The 14,685-nt window shown below is 23.8% G+C and overlaps 7 protein-coding genes across 7 annotated transcripts; 3 read left to right on the top strand and 4 right to left on the bottom strand.

Moving 5' to 3' along the window:
- Positions 1-231: 231 nt before the first annotated feature.
- On the bottom strand, positions 232-2,218 carry PCHAS_0508100 (conserved Plasmodium protein, unknown function; the record flags this gene model as incomplete). The annotated part of the gene is made up of 3 exons (XM_016800127.1): positions 232-1,432; positions 1,564-1,833; positions 1,977-2,218. The coding sequence occupies 3 exons, from the start codon at positions 2,216-2,218 to the stop codon at positions 232-234; spliced, it is 1,713 nt and encodes a 570-aa protein (XP_016655170.1).
- Positions 2,219-3,507: 1,289 nt separating this feature from the next.
- PCHAS_0508000 (conserved Plasmodium protein, unknown function) lies at positions 3,508-5,604 on the bottom strand (the record flags this gene model as incomplete). Its single annotated transcript, XM_739119.2, has 1 exon — positions 3,508-5,604. One exon carries the CDS (start codon positions 5,602-5,604, stop codon positions 3,508-3,510), a length of 2,097 nt encoding a protein of 698 aa, XP_744212.2.
- Positions 5,605-6,570: 966 nt separating this feature from the next.
- Positions 6,571-9,134, top strand: PCHAS_0507900 (conserved protein, unknown function; the record flags this gene model as incomplete). The annotated part of the gene is made up of 8 exons (XM_016800125.1): positions 6,571-6,594; positions 6,762-6,797; positions 6,896-6,932; positions 7,024-7,132; positions 7,306-7,717; positions 8,004-8,649; positions 8,817-8,974; positions 9,078-9,134. The coding sequence occupies 8 exons, from the start codon at positions 6,571-6,573 to the stop codon at positions 9,132-9,134; spliced, it is 1,479 nt and encodes a 492-aa protein (XP_016655169.1).
- A 103-nt stretch (positions 9,135-9,237) lies between these two features.
- Positions 9,238-9,525, top strand: PCHAS_0507800 (conserved Plasmodium protein, unknown function; the record flags this gene model as incomplete). Its single annotated transcript, XM_016800124.1, has 1 exon — positions 9,238-9,525. The coding sequence occupies one exon, from the start codon at positions 9,238-9,240 to the stop codon at positions 9,523-9,525; it is 288 nt and encodes a 95-aa protein (XP_016655168.1).
- A 56-nt stretch (positions 9,526-9,581) lies between these two features.
- Positions 9,582-11,162, bottom strand: PCHAS_0507700 (HORMA domain protein, putative; the record flags this gene model as incomplete). The annotated part of the gene is made up of 7 exons (XM_016800123.1): positions 9,582-9,608; positions 9,770-9,846; positions 9,934-10,035; positions 10,157-10,376; positions 10,496-10,535; positions 10,936-10,975; positions 11,087-11,162. The coding sequence occupies 7 exons, from the start codon at positions 11,160-11,162 to the stop codon at positions 9,582-9,584; spliced, it is 582 nt and encodes a 193-aa protein (XP_016655167.1).
- Positions 11,163-11,189: 27 nt separating this feature from the next.
- On the top strand, positions 11,190-12,262 carry PCHAS_0507600 (conserved protein, unknown function; the record flags this gene model as incomplete). The annotated part of the gene is made up of 4 exons (XM_016800122.1): positions 11,190-11,195; positions 11,445-11,574; positions 11,915-11,992; positions 12,237-12,262. The coding sequence occupies 4 exons, from the start codon at positions 11,190-11,192 to the stop codon at positions 12,260-12,262; spliced, it is 240 nt and encodes a 79-aa protein (XP_016655166.1).
- A 1,095-nt stretch (positions 12,263-13,357) lies between these two features.
- PCHAS_0507500 (orotidine 5'-phosphate decarboxylase, putative) lies at positions 13,358-14,356 on the bottom strand (the record flags this gene model as incomplete). The annotated part of the gene is made up of 1 exon (XM_729697.2): positions 13,358-14,356. One exon carries the CDS (start codon positions 14,354-14,356, stop codon positions 13,358-13,360), a length of 999 nt encoding a protein of 332 aa, XP_734790.2.
- Positions 14,357-14,685: the final 329 nt, after the last annotated feature.

Genomic DNA, 14,685 nt, shown 5'->3' with positions numbered 1-14,685 from the left:
ATTTTTTATTTTATATAATTTGTATATGTAAATAAATCAAGCCTCACATGGTTCTATAAGCAAATGGTATTATAAATATATGACATATGAGGAATATTCAAGAGTTTATGCAAATATATCGGGGTATATTTTGTAGGGTTTGATTTATTAAGTAGTTCGTCTTCTAAAATGGGATATTCATAACAGCCATGGTTATGTTTACTCACTCTATTTTTGTTTTTTTTTTTTTATCTAACATTTGGATGGTTTATGCTTGACCTTTTTGAATATTAATTTTTTTTTTTTTTTATAAATTGTCCCATATGAATTTATGTTTGCATCATTTTCTATTTTCGGCATTGTGAGGGTATTAGATTTTATAGAATTTAGTGGCACATTAGTTAAATCAAAATTTTTTTTATTACTTATTTGTTCCTTATTTAATATATCAGTATCAGTTATATAGGAAGTTTTGCCTGTATTCGTCAGGTTTATATCTGTTTTGAAGTTATTGTCTTTAAAATTTTGATTTTTATCAATTTTTCTTTTATTTTTATTTAGCTTTTCAATATCATTAATTTTTTCTTGATAATATCCATTAGCTTTTTTATCACAATCCTCGATTTTCAATTCTTGAAAAATTTTATCCTTAACAAAAATTTTATTTATGGCATTAAAAAAATTATTTTCTAAATAATGAAAATTATCTGTTATCATTTGATAATGTATATTTTTATTTTGTTCATAGGTATAATTATTACTAACCATATTAGCATCGTTTTGGATATTAAAATGTCTATCTTGTTCATATTTTTTCCAATTATTATCATTTAAAGTAATATATATATCCTTAAGATTGGGGGACAAATATTTTATATTTTTCTCGACATTTGTATTTTCCCAAAAAGGTACGGAATATTCATTATTCGGGTTTGCAATAAATCTATTTTCATTTTTAGACAAGTAGATACTACTACCATTGGAGCTGTCATTTAATTTATTTTTTTTGTTGCAATAAATGTACTTGTCTTGTTCGACATAATTATTTTCTTGTATTATTATCACGTTGTTTTGAAGATTATTTGGTGGGGGTAGGTAAATAAAATTATTATCTAGCCAAGCATATTCAGACAATGGTGGGGTTTGACATTCAAACCATATATCCTCACTGCTGTTGCTGTTTATCGAACTCTCTTCCTTTTTACTATCATAGGGACTAATACTTGAAGGGGGGCTAAATTGTGATTTTAATTTTGTTTTTATTTTTATTGGTTTTGGTTTCTCTATATTGCTTTCATTTTTATGAACACTATTATTATTATATTTTTCTTTTTTGTTGAAATATTCTGTTGTTTCTTTTATAAATATAATATTATCATCAGTGTATAAATTATACATAACATTATTTTTATCGACATTGTGTATGGGCACTTTGAACGGGTTGACACTTATGCTAAAAGGTAGAGAACAAAAGTAAAAATGTAAAAAAAAAAATTATATACATATGCATATAACTACATATATTTCAGTAGCAAATTTATTGCCATAATAATTTTCCCACATCTTTTTGGATATATATTGTACCTCTTTTTTATATTAGGTTTTCTTATATTTTGCTTAATCCGTTTTTTTTTCAAAGCTTCAAGTTCCCCATCACTTGAAAATTTATTAACATCGCAATTTTCAAAATATGTATCCCAATTTACAAAAAATGGATTGAGAAATGTTATGTTAGTTTGTATGTAAGAATTTTTTGATCTCTTTTCATTTAACCTCTCACTTAATACTTTATCAATCTTTTGATAAATATTATCATTTGTATATTCCTTTTGTTTATTTTTCAGGACCTGGTATCTATATAAATATGTAGAGAAGGGTAATTGGCAAATTTAGATAAAACGAAATGTATGCATTTATGAATATTAGCAAGGAATGAAATTGTCTATTATGCATATTAACGAGGAATAAATTTTTCTACTTTTTCAGATTAAACTCACTTAATGTTCGCGATTTTTTGACGTTTCTCATGCTTTGATTTCAATTTTTGTATTTTATTTCTGAGCCTTATGTTTTCAAGTACAAACCATTTTTTTACATCATTGTGCTCGATCTCTGATTTGCTAGTATCGCTTGCACTATTCTTAGGGCCATGTGCAAAATCACATTTATTATAATTTTGAGAGAGAGAGGAATATTCCTCTTTTTGTGTATCGCTTGTTTCTGAAAAGGGTTTTAGCATTTCTTTCGCGATATATGTATATTTTTTTTTTTTTTTTTTTAAGTTCGAAGCAGTTACACGCTTGAAAAGTAAGGGGTGTAAAATAATAAAGACGAAAAAAAAAATTATATTCACAATTTATGTGCAATTTTATTTTATTATTGTATTTGTTAATAAAAAAATATGCATAATTTATTGAATATAATCGTATAGTTATTTCAAGAGTGGCGAAAATAGTTGAATCATATAGATGTTGTAAATTAGACTAATATTCAAATGGTGATAAGTATGTAGTGAATATTATTAGTATATTTGTGCATGTCAATTTTCACAATTAGAGAAACAAATAAATATTTATGTTAGGGTGTACTCTCAATTATGTATACAATTTATTTGACAAAAATATGTGCATGCATATTTTTTACATATAATATATATTAATAAGCTAAATAAGTAAATATAAATAAATTAATACAAGAGATATATGTTGGAAAGGTTGACGTGCCAATAACCAACAACACCTTCATAAAGAGCAAAAATTTTTATTTAGACTATCATGTGTTGCGTATATATACATGTATTTATTTTATTTTGGTAATATGATCTGTCTACCTATAATTGCAGCGCCAAATGGAAGTAGGAGGGCCCATAATTCTGCTACAACGAATAATTATTTCACAAAAATTTATAAAAAATATAAATAAAAAACATAAATAAAAAACAACGGCATTGTATTTAAATTTTTGCTTTGTATATAATTATTATATGTTCTTATTTAATAATTTTTTTTGTTTCTTTAAGATAGTTACACATAAATATTTTTTTATGTGGACGAAAAAAAAGGTTATAAAAAAAGTTATAAAAAAACAAATACACAAAATAGACATGCAATTTGTAGATGTGCTTGTACGTTACTTTTAATAAAAAAATAATATATCCAAATATGTACAATTTAGTTTTCCATTTTGATCATAAATAAAAAACATTTTTTTTATAATGTGTTACAACATTCGAAAAAAAATTAAAACACTTTTTTCTGACTTATTCATATTATATGTAATACTGGCTAAAACCAGATAGCCAAATTATTTTCCTATTTAAATTTTAAGGCATTCATATGATTTTAAACATTTTTAAAACCTTATAAATTTTATAAAATTGATAGGGGTTATTTACTTTGGTTGCACATTATTTATATGTGAATTTTGGATTAATTTCAAAAATGGGTGGGTATATTTTTTTTTTTTTCATGTTCTTTATATGGCGTAGCAAGGTAGTGTTGTTCCTTGAAAGGTTTCTTTATAATTGTTTTATATTTGATCATCTATGTCTCTATTTTCTGGATTTCTTTTCTTCCTTTTAATAAAACAATATATTAAAAAGACAATAATACATATGATTATTAAAATAAAAATAAATACATTAAAATAGTTTAAATCTTCAAATATTTGACATTTTTTAATATTTCGGATTTTACAAGTATTATCATCATCACGGCAACATGTAAATTTTTTAATTCCATCTGCATATAAATACATTCCAGGAGTTTCGTCTTGTTGATTATAAAATAATCTACTGATATATCCATCATTATTTTTAGCATAACTTTTTGTATCATATAATTTAAAAGCTCCATAAGCACTAATAGTACAATTTTGAAATAATTTAAGTTTTTCATAAGGTACTTGAAAAAAAAATAAAAATTGATATACACCTTCATCATAAACAATATTTTTTTCATCGACATATTTTGTATATAAATTTATTGAGCAATGTAATTTTAATCTTCCTGTTATACTTTCTTTAGATGGATTCCATATATGAATAATAATTCCACATTCTTCGGGTCGTGCTGTATCACATTCTTCAGCTAATAATATATTTATAATTCTTAATTCTTTTAATGTTTCTATATAAAAAATGGTTGCATCATATTCAACTGGTTTTTCGTCATCACTTTGTCCAGAATTGAATCCTTTATTTTTGTACAAAGCATGTCTATTCAAATTATTAGACTTAACCCATTTCATTAATTTGAAAAATCCGGCATTTTCTTCATCTTCTGGTATGTCAACTTTTTTTGTGCCCGATTTATTGGATATATTTATTACAAATTCAGTTCTATCTTCCTTTAGATATTCATAGGCAATAAGATGTTCTATAGTAGTGTCTTGAAAAAATGCAAGACTTCTTTTATCTTTATGATCCTTCGTATCTTTATGTTTTTTATAAATATAATGAGGATATTTCCCATTTATAATTGGTAATTTTGTATCGATTTCATGGGTTTCTTTATTATCTCTTTGAGAATCAGTTAGATAACTATCTATTGTATTTCGAAAGCATCCACCTGTTTCAAGACATGTTTCTTTTTTATGAATTAGCTCATTGTCATATCCTATTAATGTACAATCATCTTTTTTTCTTGCAACATATGATGCCGGCATTAATATTGTATTACTCAAACAGGTAGATTCAACATGCACACATTTACTTGTATCGTTCTCTATACATTCAAATTTTTCTGACGGGGTATTATATGTACAACCATATTCTAGTGTATCATATTTTACATTATATAACTGTTCAGGATAAAATGGATATAATAAATATTTGTTATATAAATTTGGTATATTAATATTATCAAAAGCTATTGAAGAATGGGATATAGTAATTTTTTTATTATCATATATATTTATGCTTTTTTGAGATCCATCTAACATATGCCTATAATGCGAACTTTCTAGTTTTGTATTTTCTTTATATAATTTATAATAATCTAAATAATTATTTTCTTTTTTTATAACTGAAACATAAAAAAATATATAATATTTTACAGCTCTATTAAAATGGAATAAAGCATACATAGGTAAAAAATGCCGTAATGTTTTTTTTACAGAAACGATTCTTTCGATTTTCGGTCCGAATGCGGGAGTAGGAAGATCTCTGCAATCTAAACCCAAATATCCTGGTATACCATGGAATGCAGGCATATCTTTAGGATCGATATATGGATAATCAAGACATGAGCAACAGGTTGTATATCCTCTTTCATTAAACCCTTTGAATATGGGTATGTTTGTATTTTCATCAAAAGGAGTTTTATGATGTAAGCAATCTCTATTTCCAATTTGATTTTGAAATTCAAAATTACCATACCCTTTTCCAGAAAATGGTTCATATGCAAAATCCGATTTGTATGGTGCAATTTTATGATAGCGCATTGGATATGCTACTATAAATTTGTGTTGATGTAAAATTAAATAGTATTCATTTTTATGATGCCTTATTAAAAGTAGTATCCTTTGATTGTTCCCTATTTTAACTTTTATCCTTGATTTATAATCACATTCTTCATCCTTTGCACATTTTATTAGTTCCTCCTTATAGTTGCTACTTTTGAACATCCTGTATGTCTACCTTCTTTTTAATAATATTTTATGATGCTAGTGTTTTATGTATAATATTTATTTTTCTTTCTTTGGTATAGCACGAAAACCGTGATATACTTATTTTTAAGAATATTTTTTTTATAATTTTGCTCATGCAGTATAATTGTGTCCCGTCTTCTTCGGACTACTATCACTATTTATGGGTTATTTCTAACTCTTTAATTTTTCCTTCGTATTTTTTTTTTTCTTTATTTCATCAAAAATAAATATCCATATTTTGTCATTTATGGTCTTTTTACAAATTGCACGATGTGTGTATTCTATACATAAACATGTGCACATGCATACGCAAGGATATATTAACTTATAAACTATTCAGGATGTTACCTTTTTATAAAAATAAGTTTAATTATTTTAGTATTCTCTACAATAATTCTAATATTAATAATGCTGAAAGTGCTGAACGTGCTGAAAATGAACACCCCGAAGATCCTAGAAAAACATTTTCTTACAAACAAGAATAAGCGCTTCTTGTGCATTTATTCAGAGTCTTCATTTTTTGAGAAAGACGAAATATTTTTTCTCTCGCCTTTTCTATATATAATAATTTATTGTCTGTCTTTTTTTTTCCGCTTTTAGATGTATATTATCAGCTAATTATTTTTATTAAATTTTCACAAAATCTTTAATAAGTAAATATAGGTTTTCCCTTTTGTTTTTTTTTTTAATTTAATTTATATATTGTATATTGTGTTGAAACTTTTCGTGTGTAGAAAAGTGTGAATATTAAAAATTGCAATTTTGCATGTTTTAAAATAAGAAAAATGGTGGAAGAATAAAGGACAATAATAATAAAATGATTTTACAATTACAAACATATATGTATACATTTTATGGTTGTATTTTTGACAATTAACTAATTTTGTTTCAATGTTTTTATTTTAATTTGTGTCTGAAAAATCTATAAATTTAATAAACAAAATGGATGAAGACGAATTTTATCTTGTTAGATACAAATAATATGTTAAAAAATTGAGAGATTAAATATACTGTCTATATATATTTTTATTTCCTATGAATACTTAGCATTTGTTTTATTAATCAAAAGTTTGTGCACATATTTTATTTATTTGTTTATTTATTTATTTATTTTTATTTTCTTCCTTGCTCAGAATTTAGAACAGTACATTGAGGAATCGAAAAAGAGAGTACAACACAATAGTAGTTTTAAAAATACAAAGTAATGATTGAATAAATTTTATTTGATACTATATTGTTTTCTTTAACCTACATTTTTTTTCGCAAGATTGTAGATAAAGAAAGATTGATAATATCTGAAAATGGTAACGAATAAAAAATAAGGCATATGCATTTTGAAAACAATTTTGGTTAGCCATCAATAATTTATAATTTGTTCGTATTTTATAAATACAGATGAAGAAACACCAGCATTAGATAAAAAAAAAACAAATTCCGATTTCTACGATTATAAAGGTTTAGTAATTTTAACGGACGATGATTCAGAAAATGAATATGAAAATTGGTACGTTAAAAATTATGTAATACACGAATATGTTGTAAATAAATTTTATTAATGTTTTACATGTACCAGCTATAGTAGCATGCTTAAGAATGTGGATAAGCATGTCAAAATAAACTAAATGCTTTACAATAATTATATGCCCATTCTAAACAAAATAAAACTAAAATTTATAGTAAGAACATAAAAGAAATCGTTAGCATAAATGATGATAAAGAAATGGAGCAAATCCGAAAAGTTTTAGAAATACAGAAAGAAATAAAGAACAGAAAAAAAGATGAAGAAGCCAATATTTCCAAAAAAGGACCTTGTACAAATAGAATGAGAAATAAAAATAATATTATACAAAATAAAAAGACATCTAAAAAAAATAAAGAAGATATAAAAAAATTTATTAATTTAGAAAAAGAAATAATAATCACAAAAACATTAATGCGTAAAAAGAAGGAAAAGATTGATAATATTTACAAATATATAAATAAAAAAGAAAAAATAATAAAGAACCTTAGCAAAAATATGATTAAAGAATCTGAAAAGTATCAAGAACTATTAGTCGAAAATTTTAAAAAGACAGAGAACCTAATACAGGTATGCAATTTTTAGATAAGCCTTATGATGGCTATATGAATTTTCAATTTAATAAAATATGCATATAAAAATGTAACATTTGATTTACAAAATTAGTGTTTGGGTAAATGGGTGTGTATTTCGTTTGTTCATATAAATGATAGTTGAGAACAAAGTATTGAACTTATGTATAGAGACAACCAAGCAACCTCACGGTTAGTAGTTATCTAGTTAGTAGTGTACTCGCTAGAGCCATATTCTATTTCTTTTCATATTTATTTATTTTTGAATATATATAATTACACAGAAATTCGAAGAAATAAACGCAAGGAAAAAGAAAAAAAAAGAAATGGTTCAATTGCTTAATATTGAGATGAGCAAATTAAACGTAGAGTTAGAAAAAAAGGAAGACAAAATAAAAGAGCTAGATAAATATAAAGAATTTCTTAACAAACTAGCTAGTAGTAATAAGAATGATGATAATCCATCAACCGATGAAATAATAATAAAAACAGACGAAAAGGAAAAAAACTTTTCTAAAAATATGGAAAAATATATTAAGAATTCCCAACTATTAATTGACCATTTTAATTTATTGGAAGAAGAACATTTACAACTAATTGATGATACACAAAATGCAGAATATATTTTAGAAGAATATGAAAAAAAATTACAAGATAAAAAAAATAAATATGAAACTAAGAATAAAGAAATGGATTATAAAATTACAGAAATTAATAATTATATTAAAGAGTATATTGATAAAATATCATATTATGATAATGTTACAAAAAATTCAAAATATAATATAACATTTACAAATATAAATAATAAAATTGATTATATTTGTACACAACTTTCTTACGATATTAACACTAATGATATTATGAAAAAGTTTCAAATATTGGAAAACAAAATTTATTCATATATTACTACTCTTAATAAATATACCGGTAAGGAGACTCCCCAAAAAATATATTATATATATGTGTGTGTGTGTATTTTTTTTTTTTTTTTTTATGGGCTTTAATAAAAGTGGGATGCTTAATACATGTGAAATTTTATTATTTTTTTCTTTTTTGCTACTCGGGCTTTTATTTATTTTTTATTTTTTGTGAAGAGGAAAACAAGCATCTTATATATGAGTATCAAAGGGAAAGGGAAAAAGAACGAAGAAAGCAAATGCGATTTGAAATTAATTTGGATAGAAAAAGAGATAAGCAAAATCCAAATAATAAAAAATCGAATAATAAAAATGCCAACGGAAACCTTAAAGATGTTAGTTCCCAAAAATGCGTAAAGTTACATGCTTATGTAGTTATATATATTTTTCCATTTTGAATTATTTCGTAATATAATTTTTTTTTATTTTTACGAGCAGAAAAAAGAAAAACGTGAAAGTATTTATACATTATTTGAAAAAGACATATTTAAGTAACTAGCCATTATGTATGGCTATTAAAATAAAAAAAAAGTTTTTGAAAACAAGTGTTTAAAAAAAAAACAATAGTAATAGCAAAACTATAGATAGGGATACAATAATGGCAATAAAAAACAGTTACAAAGAAGAATTTAAAAACATATTTGAAAGAAAAATCAATTTATCTAATGAAGACGAAAAATATAAAGATAAATCAATAAATATATTTTATGGAATATGTTTAATAATTTTATCAACAATAACAATTATATTTTCCTCAGTGTTTTTTTTTTTTAATATGCATCCATATGCTTTATATTATTATAATGTGACTGTTGGTTTAATTCCGATGTATATTTTATATAAATACTTCATGTGGATATTTTTACAACTTTTTAAATATTCTTGAGAAATAATAATATATATATATGTGTGTACACCTTGATTTTTTTTCATCTGTTAAAATTACTCTAGACAACTTTCCACGTATATCTATAATAATAGTGGATAAATAAGTATTGCTATATATAGCATAAAATGACGCACCAAAAAAATAGCGATTAGCAAATTCGTTATACATACAAGATGGTACAATCTTGTATATATAAACATAAAGCATATTATTTGATCGAAAGCTATTTCTATTTTCTTACTTGGCATACAACTCGAGGATCATTATTATCAGAAACGTGCATACTTTTTAAAATTTGTTTTTTGTATATATTTTGACCTGAAAATTGGATAATATAAATATCAGGATTTATCGCATATTTTTATTATATGTATATATGCATATGTGCGCGGGTATTAGTAGTACTTTCGTGAGGTATTAATTCCCATTCATCCCTTAAGCTCTCTTTTACTTCGGGATTGTCTTCATAGTCTTTCATTAAATCGAATGCAATTTCAAATGTTTTCTCTATAATTTAAAAAAAGTCAAAAAATATTTTTTAAAATGGATTCTATTTCGAGGGGAGGATAAGTTCCATTTCGACAAATGCATAGGTAGAAAAACTGGGATGCAGTTATTTTTTCATTACCTATGTTATTTTGCTCGGTTAGGCACATTTCAGCATATGTAAAGAAATCCCAAACAAAATTTTCAATGGAAGAATAGCTAATTTCTGTACTATGAGTTTTATAAAATTGTTCAAATTCGATCGTATATATTTTTAATACTTGATCTTTTAAATTTTTAAAAATTAGTTTATATTTGTATAAACTTTTATCTAAAATAAATTTTTTTATAGGGTTTAGTGCCTTGTAATTAAAAACAAAGAATAAAATTTTATTTATCAGATTGAATCATTGTATATGGGCATACAAAATATATACATGTATAGGTGTAAATTGTGCTTGTACTAATATTGTCGTCTAACCTGTTGTATATATACCTCGATCTGATTATTTACACAATGCCTATCATTATAAATAAAAAACAAAATGGTCACATTTTTATATTATGATGTATGATTTAGGTGGAAACATATTTATTAACAAGCATGTTAATAATGAGAATACAAAAATGTAATATATATGTGTATGCGTATTTTGCTGCTATAGAATTAGGATTATGCTACTTTCTGCGTATTGTTATTGTTTTATTATTATATATTTTTTGTGTATGAAGGAAATAATTTTAGTTATTTTCGTTTATATTATAATTCTACATATTATATGTTTCTAAATGTAGTTAAAACCAAATACACTTTCAAGGTATTTGCTTTAAACTGGTATGCCCTTAAAATATTTTTAACATTATACATGCACTTATATGTATATATATATTTTTATTTTTCGTTTTTTTCTTAATTATTACCAAACTAAAGTATTGAACTTTCTCTTTTTTTCAAAATATTCTGAAAAATAAGAATAAAAAAAATATTTATACATATATATCAATATGGGTTTGTTTTAATATTTTTATAATTTTCCATTTTATTTTTATTATATAATTTTTTTTCGCAAACCAGAAGAATATATATTCATTATATAAAGCATTAAATGAGTGAAAGCTTCAATAAACTCATATAAATAAGTTTCCATTTTTTCTTTGGATAATTTTTTGGAAACATGGAGGTATGATAAATAAATATAGAGATAGAAAATGTTAATATAAATTCTGATAATTGTGAAAGTACAGAGTCATATATATATGTGTGTAATTATATACATTCTTATATTTATCTTCCAATATTATTATATACCTTTGAGTATATAATTGTACTTTGTATATGTATGTTATCCATCTGTAGATATTTTTAAGCTTTCATTTGGTTAGCCCATAAATATACGAAAAAAAAATATTTATGTAAATTAACTTTTTAGGGTCAACGAAGTTTGAAAAAAGTAAATATTTATAAGCGTCTCCCATATTTATACATTGGGATGTTCTTCATTGGAGGTTTGCTTGAAGTGGTTTTTTGCTCCACAAATTTTTATCAAATTTATAATATAGGTATGAATGATAATAATATAGTTTAGTTTAGTTTATTTATTTTTTTTTTTTCGTGAATTTATTACATATACATATATACTTCCTATAGTGCAACGAAAAATATTTATTATTATTATTATTATTATAATTTATTTTATTATTATTTTTTTTGCATACATTACATGTTGTTTCAGTTTGAGTATACAATGAAAATTTTTAACTTCCTTGTATATTAGACCTGTTTGTTTTTCTATATATATTTATTATTTAATTTTTTTAATTTTTTTTCATATATCTATTGTTGTCAATTTACACACAACTTTTATGTAACTTTTTTTTTTATTCTATTATTATCCTAAAGGTGAAAGTGAAAAAAAATCAGATGACGACATAACTGACCTTATGAAAAGATATCAGCTTAGACAGAAGATTAAAGAAAGTAAAAAAAAAACAATATTCTTGCACAATTTTATATATCAATATATGTACAGTGTTTTTTATATATGTGAAAACTATTTATTTTTTGGATTTACAATATGTGTAATTATGTAAAATATTTTTCTATATTTCATTCTTAATATTTAAAATAAAAACATGTACATATGAGTGTAATAAATTTATTTCATATACATAAATTAATATATTTCATTTTTTAACCTTTTTTTTTGTTTACTATTTTGTAGAAACTACACAAATATCGGAAAAATAAATTAAGCATGCAATATATTGAAAAAACGAATTAATATTTTAGTATGTTATTATTTTATATCCAAATTTTATTTTAGTTTATTATAATATATTTTTTTTTAAATATGATAAATCCTATATGTTATTGCTTAGGTGGCTTGTTGTACACAATTTTTTGGTGTAGTATTTCTTGTTGCTATTGTTTTTATAGGGTAGCATATTTTTCGTTAAGTAATTATTTAGCTTATAAATATGGGCAAAGTGCTTATTTTGGGAAAAATATAATATAGAAATTTTCTTAAACTTGGCTATTATAGTCTTTAAATGATTAATCAAATTTTTTATTATTATGAAAGATAGATGAACCAATCAATGTGTGTATGTTGTATGTGCATGTGAGTCTTCACATGTGTTTATGATTAATTTTTTTATATATGGAATTGAATTACCATAAGTCTTTGTGCACATATAGGAGTATATACTATATCCCCAAAAATGATCTCATTGTTATAAATGTTTAAGTTAGGATATAGTCCCTTGTGAAGTATGCACTTGCACTTTCTAGACAGTGTGTGCATACTAAAATTTATTTACAAAATGAAGTTACTTGTGTTGTATTGTTATATATATCTATATATTTATTAGTTATATTTAAAGCAATATTTTTGTGCGCAGATGGTTTTCCATTTTTCAAATATTTTTTGATGTTTACATTATTTTGTATCATGGACAATTTTGCTATTAGCAAGATAATAATTTTTTTTTAGCCATAAACAAAACAGCTCGAATGTACATGTTTATATAAACATTTATAAAAAAAATATCCGAATTAATAATAGTAACACAGGATAATATTTATAACACAAAATGATGATAGCTTTTAATTTAGTATTTCGGATCTCAATTTTTGGCAAAAAAAAAGTTAACCTATGGGCTCACAACTGTCAAATTGAGAATTCGAATTAATGAATTTTTAAATTAATCAATATGAATAATGTTTAAGGATCCAAAAACTAGTGGCAAATGAAGATGTGGAAAATATAATATGTCACCCACACTTCCTGGCCTTTCTTTGGATATTTGAATTTCGTTAAACTTAATACACTCATATTTATAACTACACTTGTTCAGTATTACCACCATTTTCTATGTCTTTAAAAATTTGAATAATTTGATTATAGTAGGATTCCGCAGCCTTTTTTGGATCTGGACTTTTTGTTATAGCTCTTCCAACATTTATTAATAATTTTTCATAATCTTTGTTATAGCCATTTTTAAGGGTTTTATATAAATCTCCATTTTGTGCTCCTATTCCTGGTGATAAAATATAAGCGTCTGGGAATTTATTTCGGATTATTTTCATTTCTTCGAAAGCATTTGAACCAATAACAAAACCAACACATTCATCATTTTGATCGATTTTTAAATCGGTTGCCATTTTTTGTGTTTCTTCTGCCATAACTATATATGCTTGTTTATCATTTATCGAAAGTTTATTTTGGAAAATGAACGAATCTTCATTTGACGTTTTAATAAGTACATAACCACTATAATACTTATTTTTTTCATAATCACATAAAACATCCTTTAACATATTTGTTCCCATATATACATTCATAGTACATGAATCACTTTTTAAGTATTCAAATATAAATTTTCTATAATTTTTAACTGTATTTCCGATATCATTTATTTTTATATCTAGCATAGTTGGTATATTCATACTATTTAAATAATCAAACACATTTTTTAAAACATTTATTCCAACTGAGCCATATGGAATGTAAAATGCAAAATTCATTTTATATATCAAAGCATATTCTTTTGTATTATTAATTATATAAAAACAAAAATGATTAAAGAAATAAAAAAACTTATCTTCTTCACTTAATTTCTGTATATTTTCTCCATCTGTTAGTAGTATTTCCTTTCCTATTTTGATGGTATTTTCTATTCCATTATTATTACTGTTCATGTTGTTTTTGACATTTTTATATCCATTTTTTTCTTCATTGTTCATAAAGTTTCTTATATCATTTTCATCAGGATCCAACCCAATACACAAGCAGGTATTTACTTCACTTCTTCGATTTTTTAATTTAGTTTTAAAATGCATTTTTATTAAATTTATATGTATAAATATGTATGCCTTTATGAAAGTTGTTTTGGTTTCCGCGCCTTTATTTTTTATTCTTTTTTTGATCGTTAAAAAAAATAGCTAGCTATTATTTTTAGTTGATGGCTTGTTTATTTTTTTTCACTTTTTTTTTTTTTTTTTTTTCTCTTGCAAAATTGTAGAATTGTGTATTGGCACCAATGTTAAAATATTTTCCAAAATGGAACACCGACATATATTGATCTATACATTCAAAATATAAATTTAAACATATGAAATTATTTTAAAGTTTTTTTTATGATTTTATTTATTTTTTATCATGGATTTCC

Source organism: Plasmodium chabaudi, assembly GCF_900002335.3.
Source record: "Plasmodium chabaudi chabaudi strain AS genome assembly, chromosome: 5".
Classification (NCBI taxonomy): domain Eukaryota; phylum Apicomplexa; class Aconoidasida; order Haemosporida; family Plasmodiidae; genus Plasmodium; species Plasmodium chabaudi.
The sequence above is the reverse complement of the archived record's forward strand: the minus strand, read 5'-3'. Positions and strand labels throughout refer to the sequence as shown.